The sequence below is a fragment of the Cottoperca gobio genome, chromosome 5, assembly GCF_900634415.1.
Source record: "Cottoperca gobio chromosome 5, fCotGob3.1, whole genome shotgun sequence".
NCBI classification, from domain to species: Eukaryota; Metazoa; Chordata; class Actinopteri; order Perciformes; family Bovichtidae; genus Cottoperca; species Cottoperca gobio.
Window position 1 is genome coordinate 1,285,268 of NC_041359.1, and position 21,493 is coordinate 1,306,760.

Genomic DNA, 21,493 nt, shown 5'->3' on the forward strand with positions numbered 1-21,493 from the left:
AAAGCAGAATACCACTAATACCCCCATACTGTGTCATTCTTTTCAGTAGATGCATTTAAAAAAAATACATTTCAGTCATGTATTTATTGAAGGACAGATGCAAGACAAACAATTAAGGCAATATTTTCCCTTCCTTTCTTTTCTGAAACAAATAACCTCTCCCCACTTCCCGCCCTGCCCTTGGAGGTCCATAAGGTACAACGCCACAGGACAGTAGTTCCATATGAGAGAAAGATTTTGGGTCAACCGTGCCAACCCCTCCTTGAACAAGTCTTAGTGAAATCACTTTTCTTCTGATGTTAAATCATCACTTTTGATTTTGGGAAATTCTCTCGTTACCTATCTGTGAATCCGATGTGATGAGAAGATTAAGTGAACTGTTGGTCAAGGAAATAGTCCAGCACTAACTGACAACATTGGAGTTGTTGGTGTAACGATCTACTTGTTCTTTGGTGTCCTGTTTTATGTTGAAGTGTTCACTCCCCCTTGTTATATGTCTAGTTGTACTTCCTGTATGTGTGTTTACCCTCCCTTTCTGATTGTTAATGTGTTCCTCCTGTGTCCATTTACTCTGCCCTTGTGTTTTTGCCTTTCTCCCCCAGCTGTGTCTTGTTCCCTAGTTTGGTGTCTGTGTATCAAATCAAATCAAATCAAATTTATTTGTATAGCCCAATATCACAAATTATACATTTGTCTCAGTGTGCTTTACAGACGGTACAGGATACGACACCCTCTGTCCTTAGACCCTCGCATCGCACAAGGAAAAACTTCCTAAAAGAAACCTCATAATTAAAGGGGGAAAAAATGGAAGAAACCTCAGGGAGAGCAACTGAGGAGGGATCCCTCTCCCAGGACGGACAGACGTGCAATAGATATTGTATGTACAGGATAAACAACATAGTACAAATACAACATTTGACAGAAATTGTGTGTTGAAAAAGAGAAAGTCTGGATGAATCCAGGAAAATGTCAAAAAGGCTTCCCGGTGTCCAGCAGGACCAGGCCAGCAGGCGCTGTCACGATTCCTGATCCTGACGTAAACTTTATCAGTGGCAACCTGCCACATGAGACACAGAAACTCCAGGGATGATACCCCGGATGATGAGTTAGTAACAAACATTTACTTAAATGCATACACATAGAGAGGGAGAAGAAGAGAGGGAGAGGAGGAGAGAGGAAGAGAAGGAGGAGAGCAGGGAGGTGTCCCCCGGCAGTCTAAGCTTATAGCAGCATAACTAGGGGCTGATCCAGGGCAAACCTGAGCCAGCCCTAACTATAAGCTTTATCAAAAAGGAAAGTCTTTATCCCTGTCTGCCCAAGTGTGTTTTGTCGGATTGTCATTCATGTTACGTCGTGTTCTGCTTGTCCCCTGATTGGTTTGTGTTTTTGTGTTTTGTTAGCTTCGGCTTTATTTCAATAAAGCTCGCTTTTTGTTAAGACCTCGTCCAGAGTACTGCATTTGGGTCCTCCCCTTCACCCCAGAGTGACAGTTGGAGTGTGTATGTTAGCACTTCCAGCTTCCACTCTTTGTGCTTATAAAACGTCTCTGTTCTGGACAGACAGAGATTAAACTGAGTCCGGCACTGACCGGAGAGTTCACTGCTTAAAATGACAAACAGGTCTCAGATATCGCAGCTGTCGCTAATTAACATTACATTTAACTTGGTAATAGACCAACATGAATCTTGTTAACTGTTTTCAGGTGTATATACTCAGCTCAGATAATTTGTGAGGGAAGAAGCTCAACTCTGCGACATGTACAACTACGAGTGGACTGTTGCGCTTCAACTCAGTGACACGTCTCGTCTTTTGCATCACGTCAATTTTAGGAATCACATTCTCCCAGGTAAACTCCAGGAAATAAATATATATATATAAATATGTTCACCTGACTTTCATTATGGTAATAGTGAAAATGATAAGACATTCACTGTTTCCCCAAAGTCTGAGTGTTTCTTTAGGTCCTGAACAACATCTAATCTATAAATGCATCAGATCACAGAGTAAACTGTAAATCTCTAAACTGCTATCGATGTATCCTAAGATCTAATAATATCAAGCAAAATATTACAATAGTGTTGGTTTGTCTACTGGTTAACCATATATGTTATATGAACCATGTCCACTTGCAAACAAGTCAAAACATTTGAAGCAAACTACTACAGATGAATAAACCTTTGTTGCATTGAGCTTTAGTATCATCGAGGAGAAAGTTACATTTCCCTCGCAGTTGGATTTACATCGTTTCCTCCACTCTTGTCTAAAATCAGTTTTTTCTCTGTTCTTCTGAGAAGGATTTGTTTCCCCCCTTCTTTAAAATAATTAAAAGATATCCCGTCTTCTTTTAATTTGGGACGATATTATATCTCTAATAATCCTCCCGACTTTAGTCTTCTTGATTTGATTTTACGGTCATTGCTGATTTGATCCCTGGGCATTCTTTCAATCTCCTTTTGGACAATAATATCAACTCTTAACATGACTGATGCTTTAATCCAAAGCATTAATCTCAGACTCTCTTTCTTAAGAAAATGCTTCTGTGGGGGAGGGAAGGAGGCCACGGATTAACAAATATGTATTTTTTTGCAGTGACTAGCTCTTTGTGCTAAATAGTACAAGTAACTACCAGTAGTTGAACCTAAATGTATTACTTATCAAAACCTTTCTATAAAAAAAACAAAGATTTAGATCAAATCATCAACACGGTTTCAGCTGATTTCTCTCCTGAATTCACTTTCAGTCAGTCAATTCACAGCAAGGAATGAGGTAACATGTTCTTTCCACGTTTGCCATTATCCTTTATTGAAATGTTCTCCGACTTGGTGGGCTCTTCTAGGAGGCAGAAGCATGATGAACCCACCGGTAACTTCACACATGGAGCAAACACACTTAAGGGAGTGAACACCGGGGACATGCAGTACTTGCACGCAGGGCGACGCACAGTATAGAAAACTGTTGAAATTACAGGCAGACTTCACTTCCCATCATCCATTATAAAAATGGGGATTAGCCCCGTCATACATGCTGGAATGAATACAGAGCACATATCAGGACAGATGGCAAATAAACTCTTACTTAAATGATATTTAACTAAAATAGAGCATTCGTTTTAAAAATGAAAATGTGAAAAAGGATGAAAACGGGTCTATTAGTGTGATAAAACCAAACTGTATGCGTATTGCCTTGCTAACTTGTCTATTAAACAAAATAAAGAAAGGAAATGTCAGAGGCTTTAGGTTGAAGTGGAAATCAAAGCACCAACGTTTGAAAAAGTGAGAGCGTGAGTCAGTAAGTGTTTACTTACAAAAAGATGCAGCTTGTGTTGATAGATTTATATGTAAGCAGTTTGACGCTGCGATTCTTAAATGAGTTACACTGTATCACTTTCTTTGTAAAGGATACATGAAGCTTACTCACTCACTCTGGATGCACTTGTGGCATTCACACAAGTAGTAAAGTTCCAGAAGTGTTTATATTGAAGCCAGAGATAGACCTCACCTCCTCTTTGATTCAAAATCCTCTTTTTTTTCGATTTAACTCCACACAACACAGACCATGTCCCATACACATTTTACACGTGTTTTACTCTTTGCTAGATATGTGCCTTTGCTTTATTTTGTGTGTACAATTTCATCTCTCATGCAAAAAATGTGTTTCATTTAGCTGCTTGGTTCAAACTGACTTCTTACTTACTTGTCACAATTATGCAGATTAATGGTGTTGTTGACATATTTAGGTTAATTACATGAATGTTTTGTTGAATAAAGATGAGGTCTTGCCCTGCTATAGTTAGTCCTAGGGATGTCAGTCTTCCATCCATCTGCGGACCATACCAAGATATTAGCTGTGGACAGTCCTGCTCTCCAGAGGCTGATTCCTTGTTTTATCTTATTGCCCTCATGATGCCCTCAGCCAACCCTTAGGTGAGTATTCGCGTACCGGTGTCAGTACGCAAACTGAAAGGTGGTGGAGAGCTGGTAGATTGACTCTGTTGCATCCCTGTGCTCGCTTCAGCTGCATTACCTAGATACTGTGGATGAACCTTTGAAGTATTATGTCTGTGTACTTTAGGATAATGTTTTTCAAATACACAACAGCTAGTTGCCCAGAGTTCATTCTTTGTTTCATACATTTTCCAAACCTGTCTAGCATGGTTTAGCCAGCAGACAACTACTGACAAACTGCCAAAGCCTTTTGGGTGAAACTCGTACTTATGCTACACACATGCTAACACCTATTCAGACTGTATTAGGCTAACTGGAAGAGGTGAGAGACGAGAGACGCCATTGACAATGATTCCTCGTATGACACCGGGTAAGAGGGGAAAGAACGGGAATTCTGTTTATGCTGAATGATGTTTTCAGTTTTGACTATTTTGCTAAAATTGACAACATTTTTGCACCTATCAACTTTATTGTTGACAATGTCTTTTCATTTGCTGTTTGACAGTGGTTGCGACTATTTGAGAAACAAAGCTGAGAACAGGCAACAACCATCACTGTCACATCCGACCACAGAACATAATTTTAAACATTTTGTTTAGATTTTTTAAGTTGCAACATGATTCAAACCCATTGTTATATGAGACCATATTCATACCTTTTACAACAATGCAACACAAAGTTAAACATTTTTAGCATAACACAAAGAAATGTATAGCCTTGTTCATAAAGTTGAGAACAAAATTGTCAACCATATTGCATGAGGACATTCAGGGGTAGATTTGTAAATATCTTATGAATGTTTTAGTTTTGCACTCATGTTCATCATCCATTTGTTGGCAGGCTTAAAAAACAGAAACCTGTATCAACACTGTTTCACTTTGAACCACAGTTTAGTAACCTGGATCATTTGAGTGTTACATACGTTTTACTGAATCAGAACTGCCTAAAGTGAAGAGATGTGTGTACTTCTTAGTTTTCTTGACAAGCAACAGGAAAGCTCCCACACAAAGACTGCAGATGTTTTGGGAGGCACACAATGAAGGTACAACATAATGTTTTCCCTTCAGAAGATGAACTCCATATAGATACAACCACCTTAGTCTTTACTACCTTATTTATAAGGCTGCTTTGTGTGGTGTTCACAATCACAGCTGGGCTTTTCTCACTCTCTTATTCTGGAAACTAATTTGCTCACATTTCAGTTTTAGTTGTAAGGAATGAAAGCTTGATGAGCCTACATTGATCATTTCTACATGAATAGCATTGATAAGACAGCCTTGCGTATTGCAAGTGTTTATAGACACAACATTTTCTTCTTGTATATATTCAGACAGAAATGTGGAACTATTACAGCAATGATAAACTGAAACAGCAAAATAATGCAGTGAAAAAGTGGGACGTTAGGCCAATCTGTTTTGACCTCACGGAGAGGCTGCATGGGTTCTCAGGCTGCGTAGTGCTAACCGTCTGTAAAGATTTGACATTATTGTAGTTTTCAGGCCCTTTGATTCAGTTATCGTTGTCCTCTTCATCACTGTCCTTCATGGAAACGCCTTGCATCCCTCCTTCCCTCACTGAGGCAGTGGCTTCTTCTAAGGTCAGCCGGTTTCTCACTGTCTCATACATCTTACTGTTCAATGTAGAGTCCAGAACACCTTGAAGGCGGAAGTCACGGTACTTTTTCTATTACAAACAAAACAAAACAATCAGAAGGTTCACTGTACGGGTTTCAAAAGGGTATTAGTGTCTCAATTTCATCTGAGCTGCCTGATCTCTGGACTGTGAGAGTACCTGCCACAAACAAAAGATTAATGTCCCACTTCATGGGGAACCTCCTTGAAAGGATGTGGCTGAACCCAAACTGTTCTCATACACTGACTGTCACTGTACCTTAGAAAGGTAACCTACTGTAATTCGTATATATCCAACAACATCAAATTGTTTGTATTCCAAGTCATTTTGAACCAGCAGGTATAATGTGTGAACAAATCCCCACACGGTTGGTGTGGATGGGTGGCCACCGAACTTACACCCAGGAGGCCGCTGCTCCGCTTTTGGAAGCAGAATTGATTTATTGTCACGTAAATACCGTGCATAAGTTATTCCAACCCAAAACTTTTCCTGAAGCTAACCTGCTACTTTTGTTGCCTAGACCTAACCAAGTTGTTTCCTGTGAAGACGGAAGTTCATTTTGAAAGACTGTATGGACGTAACAAGTGACGTGTGTTGCTGGACATTCGTAGGAAGGACACACAAAAAAATAACTTTTGATAAGATATCATAAAAACTTCTGTAAGTAATGTTGCAGGCTGAACCTGCACCTCCTACTCAGACACTTTACACAACTTTATGTGTGGGGGACATCTATACCTTTACTTTGTGGAGAGTTTCAGAGTCAGTAATGAAGTCAGTCAAAGGACAGGTATTTAAGTGGACAGTACAGATTGAATAATATGAGATAAGAATCATTTTGTATTATTATTATTGCACGCTACAGTGGGTGTGAGTGGACACTTATGAAGAAGAAGAAAACCTTGAACCTCTCAGTGCTACTGATTCATTCGTGAGGTTTTGTAGTCTAATATATATACACATCATATTTTATAAGATAATTTTTCAAATCTGCAAAGTAACAAGTGACTATTGTTGTCAAATAAATGTAGTGGAGTTAAGATGGTTTACAGATTGAACCTGAAGCACTAATAGCCCTGTTTGGTTGTTCCATAGCTGTTCTTGCACTGCCGCATACTGTACAGCAGAGCCTTATGTTCACAGCAATGTGGATCATTCCCAAGGATTGAAGGCTAACAGCACTTCTTGCTTCTCCACATGGTTTATAGAAATAGTTTCAGGGACACAGTTTGAGAAGATTCAAAGCAACACACATGGTTTTCATGACAAATGTGAGAGTACCTCGGGCCCAATTATTAGACACCTTACATCTCGTTTGTTTGTTTATCAATGTGGGAAGCAGCAATGAAATGTTATAATGTACCAGAGTTATAAAAGCCTTAATCTACATATGTGGTTTAGAAATGTAAAAGGCAGCCGTTCTCACCTTGACAACCCTGATGAGAATCTTCAGCTGATAAACGTGGAGCTGAAGGTCCATACGGTCAGTCAGCCATGTTCCTAGAAGGTTCATAGTGCTGGTGTACCATTGCTGTAGACACACAAGCACACAGCACATATCACTGTCTGATACTCCATGAAACAAATTAATTCAAAGCTTGTTAACTTAACAGAACACACAAGTGAAAAACAACATTTCAACACTTAAAACAATGAATCCATAACCTTCGAAATTAGTATCTGTAATGCATCGACTTTGGTGTATTTGGCAGACAAAGCTTGTGATGTCATCCTTGCAGTGTATCCTCATGACAGGGTTTTCTTGTGGATCATTGAGGGAGAGGCCAGGGGGACAAAGCTGTCAAACAAATCCTCAGCAGACCGACGTCGCGTCGGACGCATGGCCTCATCAAGTCATTAGAAAATGACAAGTAGCACAGAGCAGGCACTTCTCTATAGGAGGGCTTCTGCTGCCGTTCAGAAACACCCACACAGTCTTGCCTGAGAAGTTTAGGAAACAGTTCCTGTCATGTGGAGCCCCATCAGATAGTCCTGTAGGCTTAGGATTTATTTAAGTCTGGATCGTGGACCCCGGGAAAATCCAGCAGCCAATTAGGCATCAGTTAATGGAGATCTAACAAAGCGTAGGGCGAGGCTTATGATGCTCTTGATGCACAGCAGCGAGTACTGCAATGCACACTTGTCATAATCCATTAAACAAATCTTTAACTTAAAGTGTCAGTTTAGCAGTATGTTCCAAGCTGTATTGCCCTTGCCGTTGAATATTACGGTCTCTCTCTTTAATGACGAATGTGCATTTAATGACAGAAGGGATTCTGGGAAAAGAGGGCTTGAGTACACAACACATGTATTCTGGTATTGGCTCATTCAGCTACAAAGCTGCATAGGAAACTTAGCCAGGAAAGTTATTTTGTCCTGAAAGCCAGGTTTCCCTTGTTATTCACATTATTATTGATATTTTAGAATATACACGTTTGTATTGTTGTAGTAATCTTTTCACATTTTTTATGAATTAAGTGAAGCAGCACCCCTCTGGATAGCAGTCTGTTAATATATTCTAATATATTCATCATTACCGTATCTGTGCTTCTTTTCAAAGCTCTGAGGATTATGAACATGTTTCTGTGTACAACTTGGGAAGAAAAATAATAACTGATGGATAACCTAACCCTAAGCCTAACCCTAACCCTGTTTCTGTCTTTGGTTGGTGTATTCTATTTGCAGCTATGTGTTGTCAAATTGGTAAAGATGTTTGCTATGTATTTGCATGTTCTCTTAGTTTGCAGTGTGTTGAGCTGTCAGGGCCACAGTACAGTACAGTTCAGTACAGTTCAGTACAGTTTCAGTTTTTGCTTTGCAATGAACATCAACTCAGTACTCACAAAGTACTGAGGTACTATAGTAAGCACTAGTCCTCTTAATAACATTTATACAGGTGTTACAAGCTACAAACTTGAATCCTAACACTGCTTCATGGAGACAAGCCTTCTCTAAACAGTGACCTCTGCGAGCCACAGTGAGCTCAGAGCATGGCAGCCATGCAGAAACAGAGCCGAAAGGCTACAGATGTTTCTCTGTGGGCCCTGACTGTTGCCAGTCTAATTGATGGATAATGATGAGCGGGGCTGATACTAATAGAAGCCGACTGACTTTCAACAGTCAGGGTCACAGCAGAAGGGATGGGGGGCTGGACAAGAATGGGAGGAGAATAAAGTGGAAGGGGATAGCAGTGTGTATATGTCTGTGTGTTTAATAAAAGGGATACGATGCCAAGGGCTGGTACAACACCGATTGTATCCTTGAAAGTAAACTACTTTCTATCATATGATTGAATGTGAGCCTTGACAAAGTAGAAAGTCAAAGGTATACACAATCTGGGGAAGTACCGTAAGTAAACAATGCAGAATTACTGCGGTGGCGTTTGTCAACAATACGGAAGCGTTTTGAATGCAAATTCTCCCTAATTTTTTCTTTAACCTTTAGTATGTATGTAATCTACTTTTGAACCTGTGCAGTTGCCCAGCCTAACATGGTGAAACAAATAATGTCAGCTAAGTTAACACTGTTTTCGCTAGCTAACATTAGTGGGCTCAGACAGAGGCTGTGGGGTTCCCACAGAATTAATGAACTCAATCAACTAACTGTGGCGTTATTGTAAAATATAATCTTTTGTTCACTAACTTGGGTCACCTAATGACCACACACATCATCCAGTCGGCCATGACGTGCAGATACGTACAGTGGTGTTAACAGTGACAGTGATACCTGGTGATTCTCAGCCGAATGCGTTGTTGAGCGAACAGAACTTATCATTTAATCATTTTGAAATACTTACTCATCTATATTTATTTTCTATGCCATGGAAACTTCACTCTTATTTGGCGGACAGTCAATGCTGTTTGTCAGCTAGATAGTTAGTTCAGTAACGTTAGTATATTGCGCAACACTTTATCAGTTGTAATGAAATAGTCGTGACCAATGTCAATATGTGAAATTTGAAGAAATTTCAGATCGCCATCCATATAAGGTACCTTCATCAATAATGGGGGTGCTACTGCATAATGTCCAACTTCATGTTATTGACTACAGTATAAGGGTTGTAGATGGAAAATAATATGTTGTGGTGTGTGTGTGTGTGTGTATATGCATGTGTGTGTGTGTGTATGTGTGTATGTATGTATGTGGAGGGGGGGGTCCACAATTATATCTATGACACATAGACATAACTCTATGTACAGTTAGGTCCATAAATATTTAGACATTGGACAATTTCAAAATCTTGGCTCTGTACACGACCCCAATGGACTTGAAATTTAACAATTTGAGGGTATTTACATCCAAATCAGATGAATGGTGGAGGAATTACAACACCGTTTATATGTGGTATTCCCTTTTTAAGGGACCAAAAGTAATTAGACAATTGGCTGTTCAGCTTTTCCATGGCCAGGTGTGTGTTATTTCCTCGTTAGTTCATTACAAGAACCAGATAAAAGGTCTAGAGTTTCATTTCAAGTGTGGTATTTGCTTTCGAATTTGCTGAGGTCAACTCTCAATATGAAGTCTAAAGAGCTGTCACTATCAGTGAAGCAAGCCATCATTAGGCTGAAACATCAAAACAAACCCATCAGAGAAATAACAAAAACATTAGGTGTGGCCAAATCAACTGTTTGGTACGTTCTTAAAAAGAAAGAACGCACTGGTGAGCCTCAGCAACACCAAATGATCTTGAAGACCATGGAAGACGACTGTGGTGGATGACAGAATAATTCTTCTTCTGGTGAAGAAAAAGCCCTTCACAACAGTTGGCCAGATCAAGAACACTCCAGGAGGTAGGTGCATCTGTGTCAAAGTCAACAATCAAGAGAAGACTTCACCAGAGTAATCAGAGGGTTTCACCACACCATGTAAACCATTGGTGAGCCTCAAAAAAGGAAAGACCAGATAGAGTTTGCTAAAACGCATGGAACAACATGGAACAACATCCTGTCGACAGACGAGACAAGATCAACATGTAGAATGATGGGAAGAGAAGAGTATGGAGAAGGGAAGGAACTGCTCATGATCCAATCCCACCACCTCATCCGTGAAGCACGTGTTGGTCGTGTTATGGCGTGGGCATGTATGGCTGCCAATGGAACTGGTCTCTTGTATTTATTGATGATGTGACTGCTGAAAAAGACGCAGGATGAACTCTAAAGGGTTTCGTGCAATATTATCGGCTCATATTCAGCCAAATGCTTCAGAACTCATTGGAAGGCGCTTCACAGTGCAGATGGACAATGACCCAAGCATACTGCGAAAGAACCAAAGAGTTTTTTATGGCAAAGAAGTGGAATGTTCTGCAATGGCCAAGTCAATCACCTGACCTGAATCCAATTGAGCATGCATTTCACTGCTGAAGACCAAAACTGAAGGAAACTGCCCAAAGAACAAGCAGGAGGAGTGAAGACAGCTGCCAGTAAAGGCCTGGCAGAGCATCACAGGGGCCAAACCCAGCGTCTGGTGATGTATAGGGTTCCAGACTTCAGGCTGTCATTGACTGCAAAGGATTTGCAACCAAATATTAAAAGTTACTATATGATTGTATGATTATGTTACTATGTCCAAATATTTTGGTCCCTTAAAAAGGGGATAGCACGTATAAAATGTGTTGTAATTCCTCCACCATTCATCTGATTTGGATGTAATTAATCAAATTAAAGCTGACAGTCTGCACTTAGCACATATTGATTGTTTAATTTCAAGTCCATTATGGTCGTGTACAGAGCCAAAATGATGAACATTGTGTCAATGTCCAAATATTTAGGACCTAACTGTATATATATATATTAAGCAAAGCTCACGCCATGGTATATGCTCATATATCACAGTTGAGGGGCTGAGGGAAAATAAAATAGTCCCTCAGTTGCCTTCTGCACAAAACATAGTGCTAACAGCTAGCAGGTAACAGCTAGCATGCTAACAGCTAGCGTGCTAACAGCTAGCACGGTGTTCTGTTTGTTTCTTTTTTTTTCATTGGTCTACCTGCTCTTCACGTAGCTCTGCATGTCGTTTTAGGGGCTTTTTTCTCTGGAGATAGGCAATGATCAACTCACCCACCTCCAGAGTAGAGAACATTGTACTATACGGATTGCATAAATGGACGGTCCCTTGTATTGGCCAGCGTGACCGGAACCGGAACCAGATGAACTGTAAACACGTCTGTGTTTCAGCCTGTAAGTACGTGTTTGATTATTGTCATTTACGCTGATATTATTTATATAAAAGCAACCGAACGAATGGAACTCTGTTCTTATTTACATAGTAATGCTTTGTAAGTTTGTTCTTAACGGACGTAATTAACAGCTGTAACGGTTGTAGCTTTTTTCTCAGACGCTGAGGGATAATGACTTGTTGTGAAAAGTAAACACAATTCTACCCGTGATATACGCTCATTATATCACGGCTAAGAACCAATCAGATTGCTTGATTTGACATGTCCGTTTTATAAATATATATATATAACGCACTAACTAGTGCAAAAAAAAATTTTGTCCAATTTTTAATTAGCAGACTAAACACAAAAGAACAAAAACCTGCTCAGTGGGACACCGAGAATCAGACCTGCTGAGGCCGCAAGAAGAGGAAGCGAGCAGGTCTACATGTAGGTCAAACTCAGTCAGTGGGAACATGGGTGAAAGAGAGATGGCTTTGGCCGAGGCAGCTAGGGTGAATCAGCGAGGCGACCTGGTGCCAGCAGCTTCTATTGTCGTGTGTGCTGTGAAGGCTTCAGCGGGGCAGCAGGCCTGTGATCTCGCCCCGAGCACAACCCCCGCAGAGAGGCCAGGCTGGAGTGACTGATCCACTGACTGGCTGCTCTCCCTGGTTCATAATCCATCCTTCCTCACTTCTCCTTTTCTTGAGATTTTGCACCGTGCCACACATTTCCCCTGCAGCCATCTTTACAGCAGCCATTTTGTGTCCTGTTCTGCTTTACTCCTCTTCATTTTATATAAAAAGAGGCCTGACAGCTATTTCACAAGTTTCTGTGCGCATGACTGGCCATTTTGGAGGTCTGTCAGGGACATCTTGTGTACACATAATGCCTGCGATTTTCATCAACTTTAAGATCTTTTTAATGCCAGTTTGAAGCAATCCAGTTTCCTCATTAAAAAAAGTGACTGTTGATCATCATTACAATCTGATGAGTAGTTTAAATTCTCCCAGGAGAACCGAAACAAACACAAAGACTGCTGAAACTACATTAAGATAAAACATTACCTGTGTTTAAAACAGTTTTCTTTTTTACAATCTTACGCGGTTAGTTTGTAAACCACAATGAATGATTTGTGGTTTTAGAGTTTATAAATAAAATGGGCTCTTCTTCATTTTAAATGAATGAACCATTGTTACCTGGAGACATATGGAGTGAACTACATGCTATACGCTGAATCAGGTTAGTTCCAGATTCCAGTTAATTTGAATTATTTTTACACAATTTAAATGTGATTTTACATAATATTTTCTTACTTCGGAACAGACCTGAGATGTTCCAGTTCACTTTGACTTCTAAGCCTTGAAAAAAAGATTAATCAGAATGTATGGCTGAGGTTCCATTCAGTAATTATATCCAGTAATTAAAGGAAGACAGTGTGGAATTTAGGACCCATCCCAGTTACTCTGTCTCCAACAATTCCTCAAAATTAACAACAACGTAGAACATTAGTCATGTTTCCATGACAACCCATATGAGCTTGGTTAAGGTTTGGAAACAGACGTTGACAGAACACAGGTTGCAACCAGGGTCGAACTACAGACAACCATTTAACCCATGGTTAGGTTGGAATCTATAGTGAGTGAAGGCAAAGGAAGCAGTTTTCGTATACCTTCTGAAACTATATTGGTATCCAATTCAACACACCTCTTAGCCAATTAGTAAACAGCATTGTCCAACCATTGCCATGGTACCAACTATATCTTTATTCTAATCATAAATCATTTCGTATATAATGTTGAAATCCTTTAGAACTCGTGATGAAATGTCCGTAAAAGACGAGAAATTAATCACATCACTTGAATTCTATTGCAAGACCACACTTCTCTGACGTAATCATGGGAGATTATCCAGTCCATGAATACAGGCTGATAATAAGGAGGGCATTATTCTCAAGTTGTCTGGAGAGAGTCATCTTCTTAGGAAGTAATCTGAAGATGCTTCCATGCAGATGGGCTATCAGGTACACAGCTGTTCATTTTCCCAGCTGTTTCAGCTGGCCCTGCGTTGTGGATTATTATGAATCGACTCTGTTCGAATCTTAAGGATCCCCTGAAGTCCTCCCTATGGCTTTCCTATATAAAATTACAAGAGGGGCCGGTGGTTCCAGAAGGGTTTCTCCCCATTTTGTATTCCTTTTTAATGTCACTTAATTAATGTTCCCTTACATGGAACCTGAGACTCTCGGGATAATGTTATGATCCTGAGCTTCAGTTACGACAACCAGCTTTTTTGTGAGAAATCAAGTTTTTCTCCATCATTTTGGTATGGCTCTAAATACTACAAACAACTATGAGCCTCGGCTGCTGTTGCTATGGAGAAGAAGCCGTCAGAGGCGGTGCACATTCAAAATGTGTTTCAATTGTAAACAAAACAGGGCTCATCTTGAATTGATCAAAAAAGGGTCAATCAACCATTCAGTATAATCTTTTGTATCATTAGTCATTTGACCAAATCTGAAGGAAAAGAGTTTGCTGATTTTCCAAATGTTCAAAACGTGGGATATAACTGCATAATGTTTCCATTCCTCGAAAGCATCTAGAGTGTTGCCCTTATTTGTAGATAAAGAAAATGACACACAGTAGTTGTGTGAAGAATGACAAAAGAGACCTTGATGAAATGGTTCAAATCACAGTTCAAACCACATTCAATATTACTTTCCACCAACCTTTATTGGATTCAGCCAGTACTTGTGACCCTTGCATGCCTGCAGGCAAGAAGCAAGAGTCCCTTAAATCAATGCTCGAGCTAATTGCTGTTGGAGCTGAATAGAGGGGCCTGGGTGACAGCAATAGGATCAATGTTTATTGTGTGGATGAGCCGGCAATTGTGCCTGAATAAACTCAAATTAGAGTATTTTTGCGCTATTTACATATGAGTAGCACCAAGACAACAGGCATTAATCCTTCCATGCTGGGATGCAGGTGTAAAACAAAACTGAGTAGAGACGTTTTTTAAGGTTATTAACAGGAAAACTAGTGTTATAGGACGGCAACATGCTGGGCTAAGTAAAGCACTAAGTCTATAGGGCTTGAGGTAAATCATCACTTTCCTCCACCCACAGTAACATGGTCCATCAGTTATTAAAGATAGAGGCAGATTATATCTCCAACACAAAACCTGAGATTATCTCTTATGATACACATTTTACAAAAACCTCCTACAAAGTACAGCTGGGCAATGTGTTAGTGTTCAAGTGGTCTTAAAACAAACAACTCTATAGGAACTTCAAATAAATGAAATAAGAAAACAACAGACACTGACTTCATATGGCCTCTGGAGCTCTGCTAGGCCTCCTGGTGTGTGCATGTCCACACACATGTGCTGACAAAGCATGTTTAAATTTACAGAGCATATTTTTTTATTCTGGTGGCAACTGCAAAGTTCAAAGATACGAGCTATATCAGGCTGAATTATGAGTAAATGTATAAAATGATGCACGACACATCTATAATATTCAAATTTGTTGGAATGCTACAGTCACAAAAAAACATTTGGTCTTAGGTTTGAGTAATTCACGTTTTTGAACATGCAGATATATATTGCACTTACATTTAATGACCCTTAAACATACAAGTTGCATTGTAAAAGAGAGTTTAAAAGGTTATAAAACCAATTGTTGTTGCATCTATCTATTGGGTAATGATGCAGCTATAAATGTTGATACTTTTACAGTCTATGATTGTCCATCCATCCTGAGAGTGTTCACCCTCCAGTCAATCACAGGGCTAACACATAAACAGACCATCTTTCTTTGGATATTAAAATGTTAATGTTGATCCAGATGATTTTTGCAGAATGTCGGTGGTTAACAGTCCATTAGAGGGGAGTTCCTGATAAATTAAAGGGCTTACTACAAAAACAAAGCAAATGTGCTGCTGGAGCAGGATAAACACCAGCCAGAGAGATTTCTCCCAACCTGGCAATCCAAAAGTATTTCCTCCTCATGGCTCCTGGTCTGTAAAACACAGGTAAATGCTTTAATTAACCACAAATCAAGCCATCAGCTACAACTTATAAATCTTTTGTTTAAAGTGCCTTATGAGAGAGTGTTGACAGTATCGTTCTGCTCACGTGCTGTTTTTAAACCCTCACATACAGCAAAGGCTGTATTTAAGGTGTGTTTGGTGATGTGGTGAAATATGAGAATGGTTTAAAAAAGAATCTAAATGACACGAGATGTCTGAAATACTGCAGCATAATGATCCCACATTTGTTTTTGCATATTGCTGAATTAAAAATAAAACATTGTACCATGTGAAATGAAATATGTCATATCATGACAGATATATTATCGTAGTAATAATGTTCTTCATGTTGCCCATGTGTCGCCCCCCCCCCCTCTCGTGTTGTATGAACTCTCTTTTCTCCCTCTTCTCGGTGGGAGTCCCTCAGGTAAAATGGCCTGCAAACATATGAATTCAACACGGCCCTTGTGACGGATGGAAGAGAGGCTGCTGCTCGTTGTAACTCCCACACAACACTGTGGATTCCAGCAAACTTCTTGTATGCCACTTTAGAGAAAAAAAGCCTCTCTTGTCATTTGTCCTTTCTGTCCAAGCTAAGTCTTTTCTTTTTCCTCTCTCCCTCTTTAATCCGTCCCTCTATTTCAGGAAGAAAAAAAAATACAAAACCAGGTTCACGCAGTGCTTTAGTGGCTAAAAGTGAAAGAGCTTGTGTTTTCTCTTTCTTTTTTCCCTCCCTGCGCTGAGTTGAGCCTTGAATCGCTCTGGAAAATTGCTTCTTTTGAATAGAGGAAAGGAGGAACAACGTTTAATAGGATCCAAAGGGAGTCTCTGCTCTTAAACAGGTGGAAATTGGACGTCCTCGAATTTATACAAATAGTAAGTAAGTATATAAACCGGCGTGGAAAAGGAGGGATCCCATCTCCGAGGATTAGCAGCTTTCTCTTGAAAACATTTCCCAAAGTGAAAAAGAAAAAGATTACTGTGTTGTTAACCAAATGAAAGCAGGAGGCGTATATCAATGCGTGTTAAACGATCATTACACAATTATGATTACAATTTATTTTCTTAAGGGAAATGGTTTCATATGTATGCCACACATGTTATATGGCAGCCTGTGTAAACCATGCCACCCTCTCTGTAGATGTGTTTGTGAGGGCGTCTCCCTGTCACCCAGAAGAGTTCGGGTGCCCGCTGATGTCAGGAGACAGTGATCGGCGCTGAGGAGGGGCGGGCACTGCCAACATGTGACAGTGAGCAGTCGGCTGGTATCTCCACACCCATCTGACCATTAAAGAGGTAAACTCCAACACCGACACAACTTAATGCTCTCGCAGTCTCCAGGAGCTCCGAATACAACCTTTTTTTTTTGTCTTTTTACTCCTCTACCCTCTTCTCCCTAACGAGCTCTGTAATGTCCTGTTAATTTTGTGTGCCCTAGTTAATGAGCATTAATCCATCACCCCTGGATGCTATTGTTGCAGGGGGATGGCCATTTGAATGCAAATGCGTGACACTGTGACAGCAAGGTGCTTATTAAACTGATGTGTCCTCCTGTCTTTTCTGCTGGAAGCTCAGGAGAGTGAAAAGACGCGGGGCAGCTGGAGGAGCGGGTGGGACTATTACGGGAGTTGCTCACACCAAGTTCTGCTCTGTTCCTAAACTAAACTAAAACAAGATGGCAAGTTCTGCTTCCTTGGAGACGGTGATGTCCTGCGGTAGGACCGGACCGTCTCCGGCTACCAAGACCCTTGCCTTCTCCATAGACCGGATCATGTCCAAGAGCTCGGAGCCGAAGGGGAGCGCGGAGGAGCGGTCAGAGGGGAAGAAGCTGCTGGGGCTCTGTTCCCCGATCCCCTGCATGATCCCGCTGCAGCCCTTCAGTTACGACCTCCAAGCCAAGGCGCTGATGAACTACTCGGAGCTGTGGAGAGCTAGTTTCAGGGGAACTTTTTGCGGTTCCGCAGCCGTTCCGTGCAAAGGGAACTGCGGCATGTGCGGCATGTGCGGCAAAGCGGAGCCGGGCTTGAAGCAACCGCTGCTGACGTCTGGTAGCAGGGTGGTGAAACCGCAGGTCATCCACCAGGCCGTGGCCGTGCCCAGCGGCGGCTCGCTTTACTACCTAAATTACCTGGATTCTGCGTACCAGCAGTCGGAGCTGTTGGCCGGACACTGGTTCTCCAACCCACAGGCCCAGGCCTCTCTGACAGCGCACCACAGACTTTTGCTGCTGGAGAACGCCAAACTTGCCGGGGTGGGGACCGACAAGCTGCCCACACCTCAATACCCCCACAAAGAACATCTGCCGGGGCAGCTGGACCAACTAGTGAAGGAGAACCACGGCCTGAGCACAGAGAAGAACGGCGTCAAGACGCACAGCAAACTCAGCAGCAGCGGCAGCAGCGCTGCAGACGGAAAACCCAAAAACTTCACATGTGAAGTGTGTGGAAAGGTACGTTTTTGTGAAATATATACACACAAAGAAATATATATATATATATATATATATATCAATGCAATGTAAAATTAAATATATTAATTAAAAATAAAATGAACTACCAATGTTTTCCATTAAAACGAAAATGTCTCCTAAAATAAAACATAAAATCCAGATGATTTAAATGTTACGTATCATTTTACGCAAGCAGATTTATGTGGCACTCTCACTCTAAAATCGCTGGTGTTGTTTTCTAAATTATACTGAATAATATCTTGGGTATTTTTGTATCTCTGCAGGTTTTTAACGCACATTACAATCTGACCCGACACATGCCGGTGCACACCGGGGCCCGGCCCTTCGTGTGTAAAGTCTGCGGCAAAGGATTCCGGCAGGCCAGTACGCTGTGCAGACACAAGATTATCCACACACAGGTGAGATGCAGCGCACACTCAGATTTATTTTCTGGCTTTTAAAATTCCACATTTTATATTATTTGGTTTTAACTGATTTTTCTATTTAATGTCTTCCTGTTCAGGAAAAGCCTCATAAATGCAACCAGTGTGGGAAGGCGTTCAACAGAAGTTCGACACTAAACACACACGTACGGATCCACGCCGGGTACAAACCTTTCGTCTGTGAGTTCTGCGGGAAAGGTTTCCACCAAAAAGGTACAAATCCGCTCTTTAATCTGCTCTATATGAGACTACATGTAATTACCATTATTATTCCAAACACAGTTGTTAAAATAACTGTTATTGTTGCCCTGAGTGTTGGCCCTAAAATCGTTCAAATATTCCGATAACATGTCTCTGGCTAGTGTGCCGGCATTCGAATCGAATCAAATCGAATCCTGATTGTGTCTGTTTTTGCGTCCTCATATTTATTTTTAAAACGATAAAAAAAGAGAGATTATTTAATCTCCCATAGGTCTACGAGTGGAATTGTTTTCAGATGCAAGTGTAATTTCCTTGACATCTATTGATTAACTTCCTGCTATAAAATATTTACAGTTTCTACAAAATCCCTGCACTGTGAATAGGGGAAATAATCTCATCTATTTTAATAAAAGAAGATTTCCAGAACTCCGTGAGAGACAAAACGACCCATTAAATGTCGGAATTCCTGCACTGTGCCTGTGGTCGACGTTTTCTCTCTCTCTCGACTCAATTCCTATAATGTTGTTGTTGGACGGTATTTTATTTGCTGTTGTTGTTATATGTATTTATTGTTCATGTATTGTTGGATTTAGTATTTTAAAGAATTGCGTGCGGTAATTTATCTGCGTTTAATTTGGCACGAGGAAACAGCTTTGTTTGACAGGTTTGTTTGCTGTGAAGGAATCCTCAGAGTGGGATGTGTCTGAAATAAATATTAGCAGCACTAAAAGCAGCACCATATGCTGCCGCTCTTAGTTATCTGTGAGAGTAATGAAAGGGGAAATAATTGCAGGCCCACCGATGAACATGATGCGATCAGTGGAAATAGGACATGTCACTTTACACGGACTAATTCTCCCTTCAAGACGGCAGCATTTGCTCTGGGTCAGCTGCTAGACCTCGGCAAAGTTGGGAATCTAGGCTTTTTAGTTGAGTTGTCGCTGCGCTTGATATTGACAAAGTTTGACAACTTCTTGACTTCGACATGCAAAACCCTGATTAATGAAAGCCGTGCAGGACAGAGGGACAGAGCAGGGAGACAGAGCAGAGGGACAGAACAGAGGGACAGAGCAGAGGGGCAGAGCAGAGGGGCAGGGCAGAGGGACAGAGCAGAGGGACAGAGGGACAGAGCAGAGGGACAGAGGGACAGAGCAGAGGGACAGAGCAGAGGGACAGAGCAGAGGGACAGAGCAGTCTCTACCTTCACAATGAACTGCTGACCTTGGCGGGGGAAAAGAAAAGAGAAGAAAAAGAGGCCTCTTCCATCCTCACTTTCTTATTAGATTCACAGTGTCTCACTTTCCCCTCTGGCTTTCTTTCAACCCTCCTTAAAATGATATCCCTCTTTTCTAGTCGATTTCTAGCTGTCGATGGGGGAGATCATTCAGTTCACTTTCTGTGCAGCTTCATTTCTTTTTCAGATTTTCTTGAATCAAGTATCATTTAGTTCCTGTTTGTATAAATAGTCAGGCAACTGCAATGCCTACAGATGACGTTAACTGCAAATAATCCAGATGCTTTAAAGGAAAATAACAGTGGTTTCTTATAATGTGTTTTGGCTTTATAATTCTACAGATTTTATTTCACAGAAAGTATACATTTTATTAGTTACCTATGCATTATTTTGCAGAGAAAATACATTCAAGGTTAAATTTGGTACACTAACATCTTAATTTTGGGCTGTTTTCACAGGAAATGTAAATGTATGTGTTATGGAATGTCATTTTCACTATAATATATTTTATAGATGAAACAATACAAAAAAATGAATTGCCCTACATTATCAATAATGGCAATCATAGATGTGAGCTATAACTTGCAGATATTGCTGAGCTCAAACACATTCTTCATGTTGGGTTTCTGTTTATTTAATTATTCCTTTTTTGATTTCCCAGGAAACTACAAGAACCACAAGCTGACTCACAGTGGGGAGAAGCAGTACAAGTGCTCCATCTGCAACAAGGCCTTCCACCAGGTCTACAACCTGACCTTCCACATGCACACGCACAACGACAAGAAGCCCTTCACCTGCGCCACCTGCGGCAAGGGCTTCTGTCGCAACTTTGACCTGAAGAAACACATCAGAAAGCTGCACGACAGCGTCTTCACCGCTGCCACAGAGGCCTCCAGAGAGCTGCAGAGCTGAGGCACGCTGCAAACCCCCCATAACACCTTCTAATATTCCACATTGGACTGTTAGGCCTCAAAAAGACTGGGTTTTCTCTTGCATTTGTGGCCACGTTGAACTGTTTTTAAAAGTCCAGAGAGAAGGTGGGGTAGTCCAATAAAATTGGATATAATCCCTTAAAAAGAACTGTGGTAATCCTATAGGATTTAGGACCCTGCCCATGTGTTCCAGCAGTGGCACTGTAGGGAATACATAACTGACCCAAAGGTAGAGCAACACCTCATACTTAATACTGGCTCCCAGACAGTAGGAATATTATAGGGACTTTTTTTCTTCCTGTATGCCAGTAACAAGCATGGGAGAAATCCTCCGTCTCCATGATGGAACTGTAAATAATAGGTTATGGAAATAAAAAATGTTATTTAAAATGTGAATCATTTCCATGTTGTGTATTTCACAGAAAAAAATGTTAATGTGAATAAATAAGTTATAACATATAATGAAAACTGAATGT

The 21,493-nt window shown here is 40.7% G+C and overlaps 2 protein-coding genes across 2 annotated transcripts; one reads left to right on the forward strand and one right to left on the reverse strand.

Moving 5' to 3' along the window:
• Window positions 1-2,786: 2,786 nt before the first annotated feature.
• LOC115008944 (calcium-dependent secretion activator 1-like) lies at window positions 2,787-11,582 on the reverse strand. The gene is made up of 3 exons (XM_029432859.1): window positions 11,562-11,582; window positions 7,003-7,107; window positions 2,787-5,627 (listed from the first exon to the last, which is right to left on the reverse strand). The coding sequence occupies exons 2-3, from the start codon at window positions 7,087-7,089 to the stop codon at window positions 5,454-5,456; spliced, it is 261 nt and encodes an 86-aa protein (XP_029288719.1). The 5' UTR covers window positions 7,090-7,107; window positions 11,562-11,582; the 3' UTR covers window positions 2,787-5,453.
• A 5,590-nt stretch (window positions 11,583-17,172) lies between these two features.
• Window positions 17,173-21,493, forward strand: fezf2 (FEZ family zinc finger 2). The gene is made up of 4 exons (XM_029432115.1): window positions 17,173-18,207; window positions 18,492-18,626; window positions 18,731-18,863; window positions 20,747-21,493. Exons 1-4 carry the CDS (start codon window positions 17,434-17,436, stop codon window positions 20,995-20,997), a joined length of 1,293 nt encoding a protein of 430 aa, XP_029287975.1. The 5' UTR covers window positions 17,173-17,433; the 3' UTR covers window positions 20,998-21,493.

Bases quoted from the DNA above. Each gene is read 5' to 3' on its own strand.
- fezf2 (XM_029432115.1), top strand. From the start codon at position 17,434: ATGGCAAGTTCTGCTTCCTTGGAGACGGTGATGTCCTGCGGTAGGACC. The intron at 18,208-18,491 runs GTACGTTTTTGT...GTATCTCTGCAG, and splicing joins CATGTGAAGTGTGTGGAAAG to GTTTTTAACGCACATTACAA. The intron at 18,864-20,746 runs GTACAAATCCGC...TTGATTTCCCAG, and splicing joins GAAAGGTTTCCACCAAAAAG to GAAACTACAAGAACCACAAG.
- LOC115008944 (XM_029432859.1), bottom strand. From the start codon at position 7,089: ATGAACCTTCTAGGAACATGGCTGACTGACCGTATGGACCTTCAGCTC. The intron at 5,628-7,002 runs GTGAGAACGGCT...TGTTTGTAATAG, and splicing joins TTCTCATCAGGGTTGTCAAG to AAAAAGTACCGTGACTTCCG.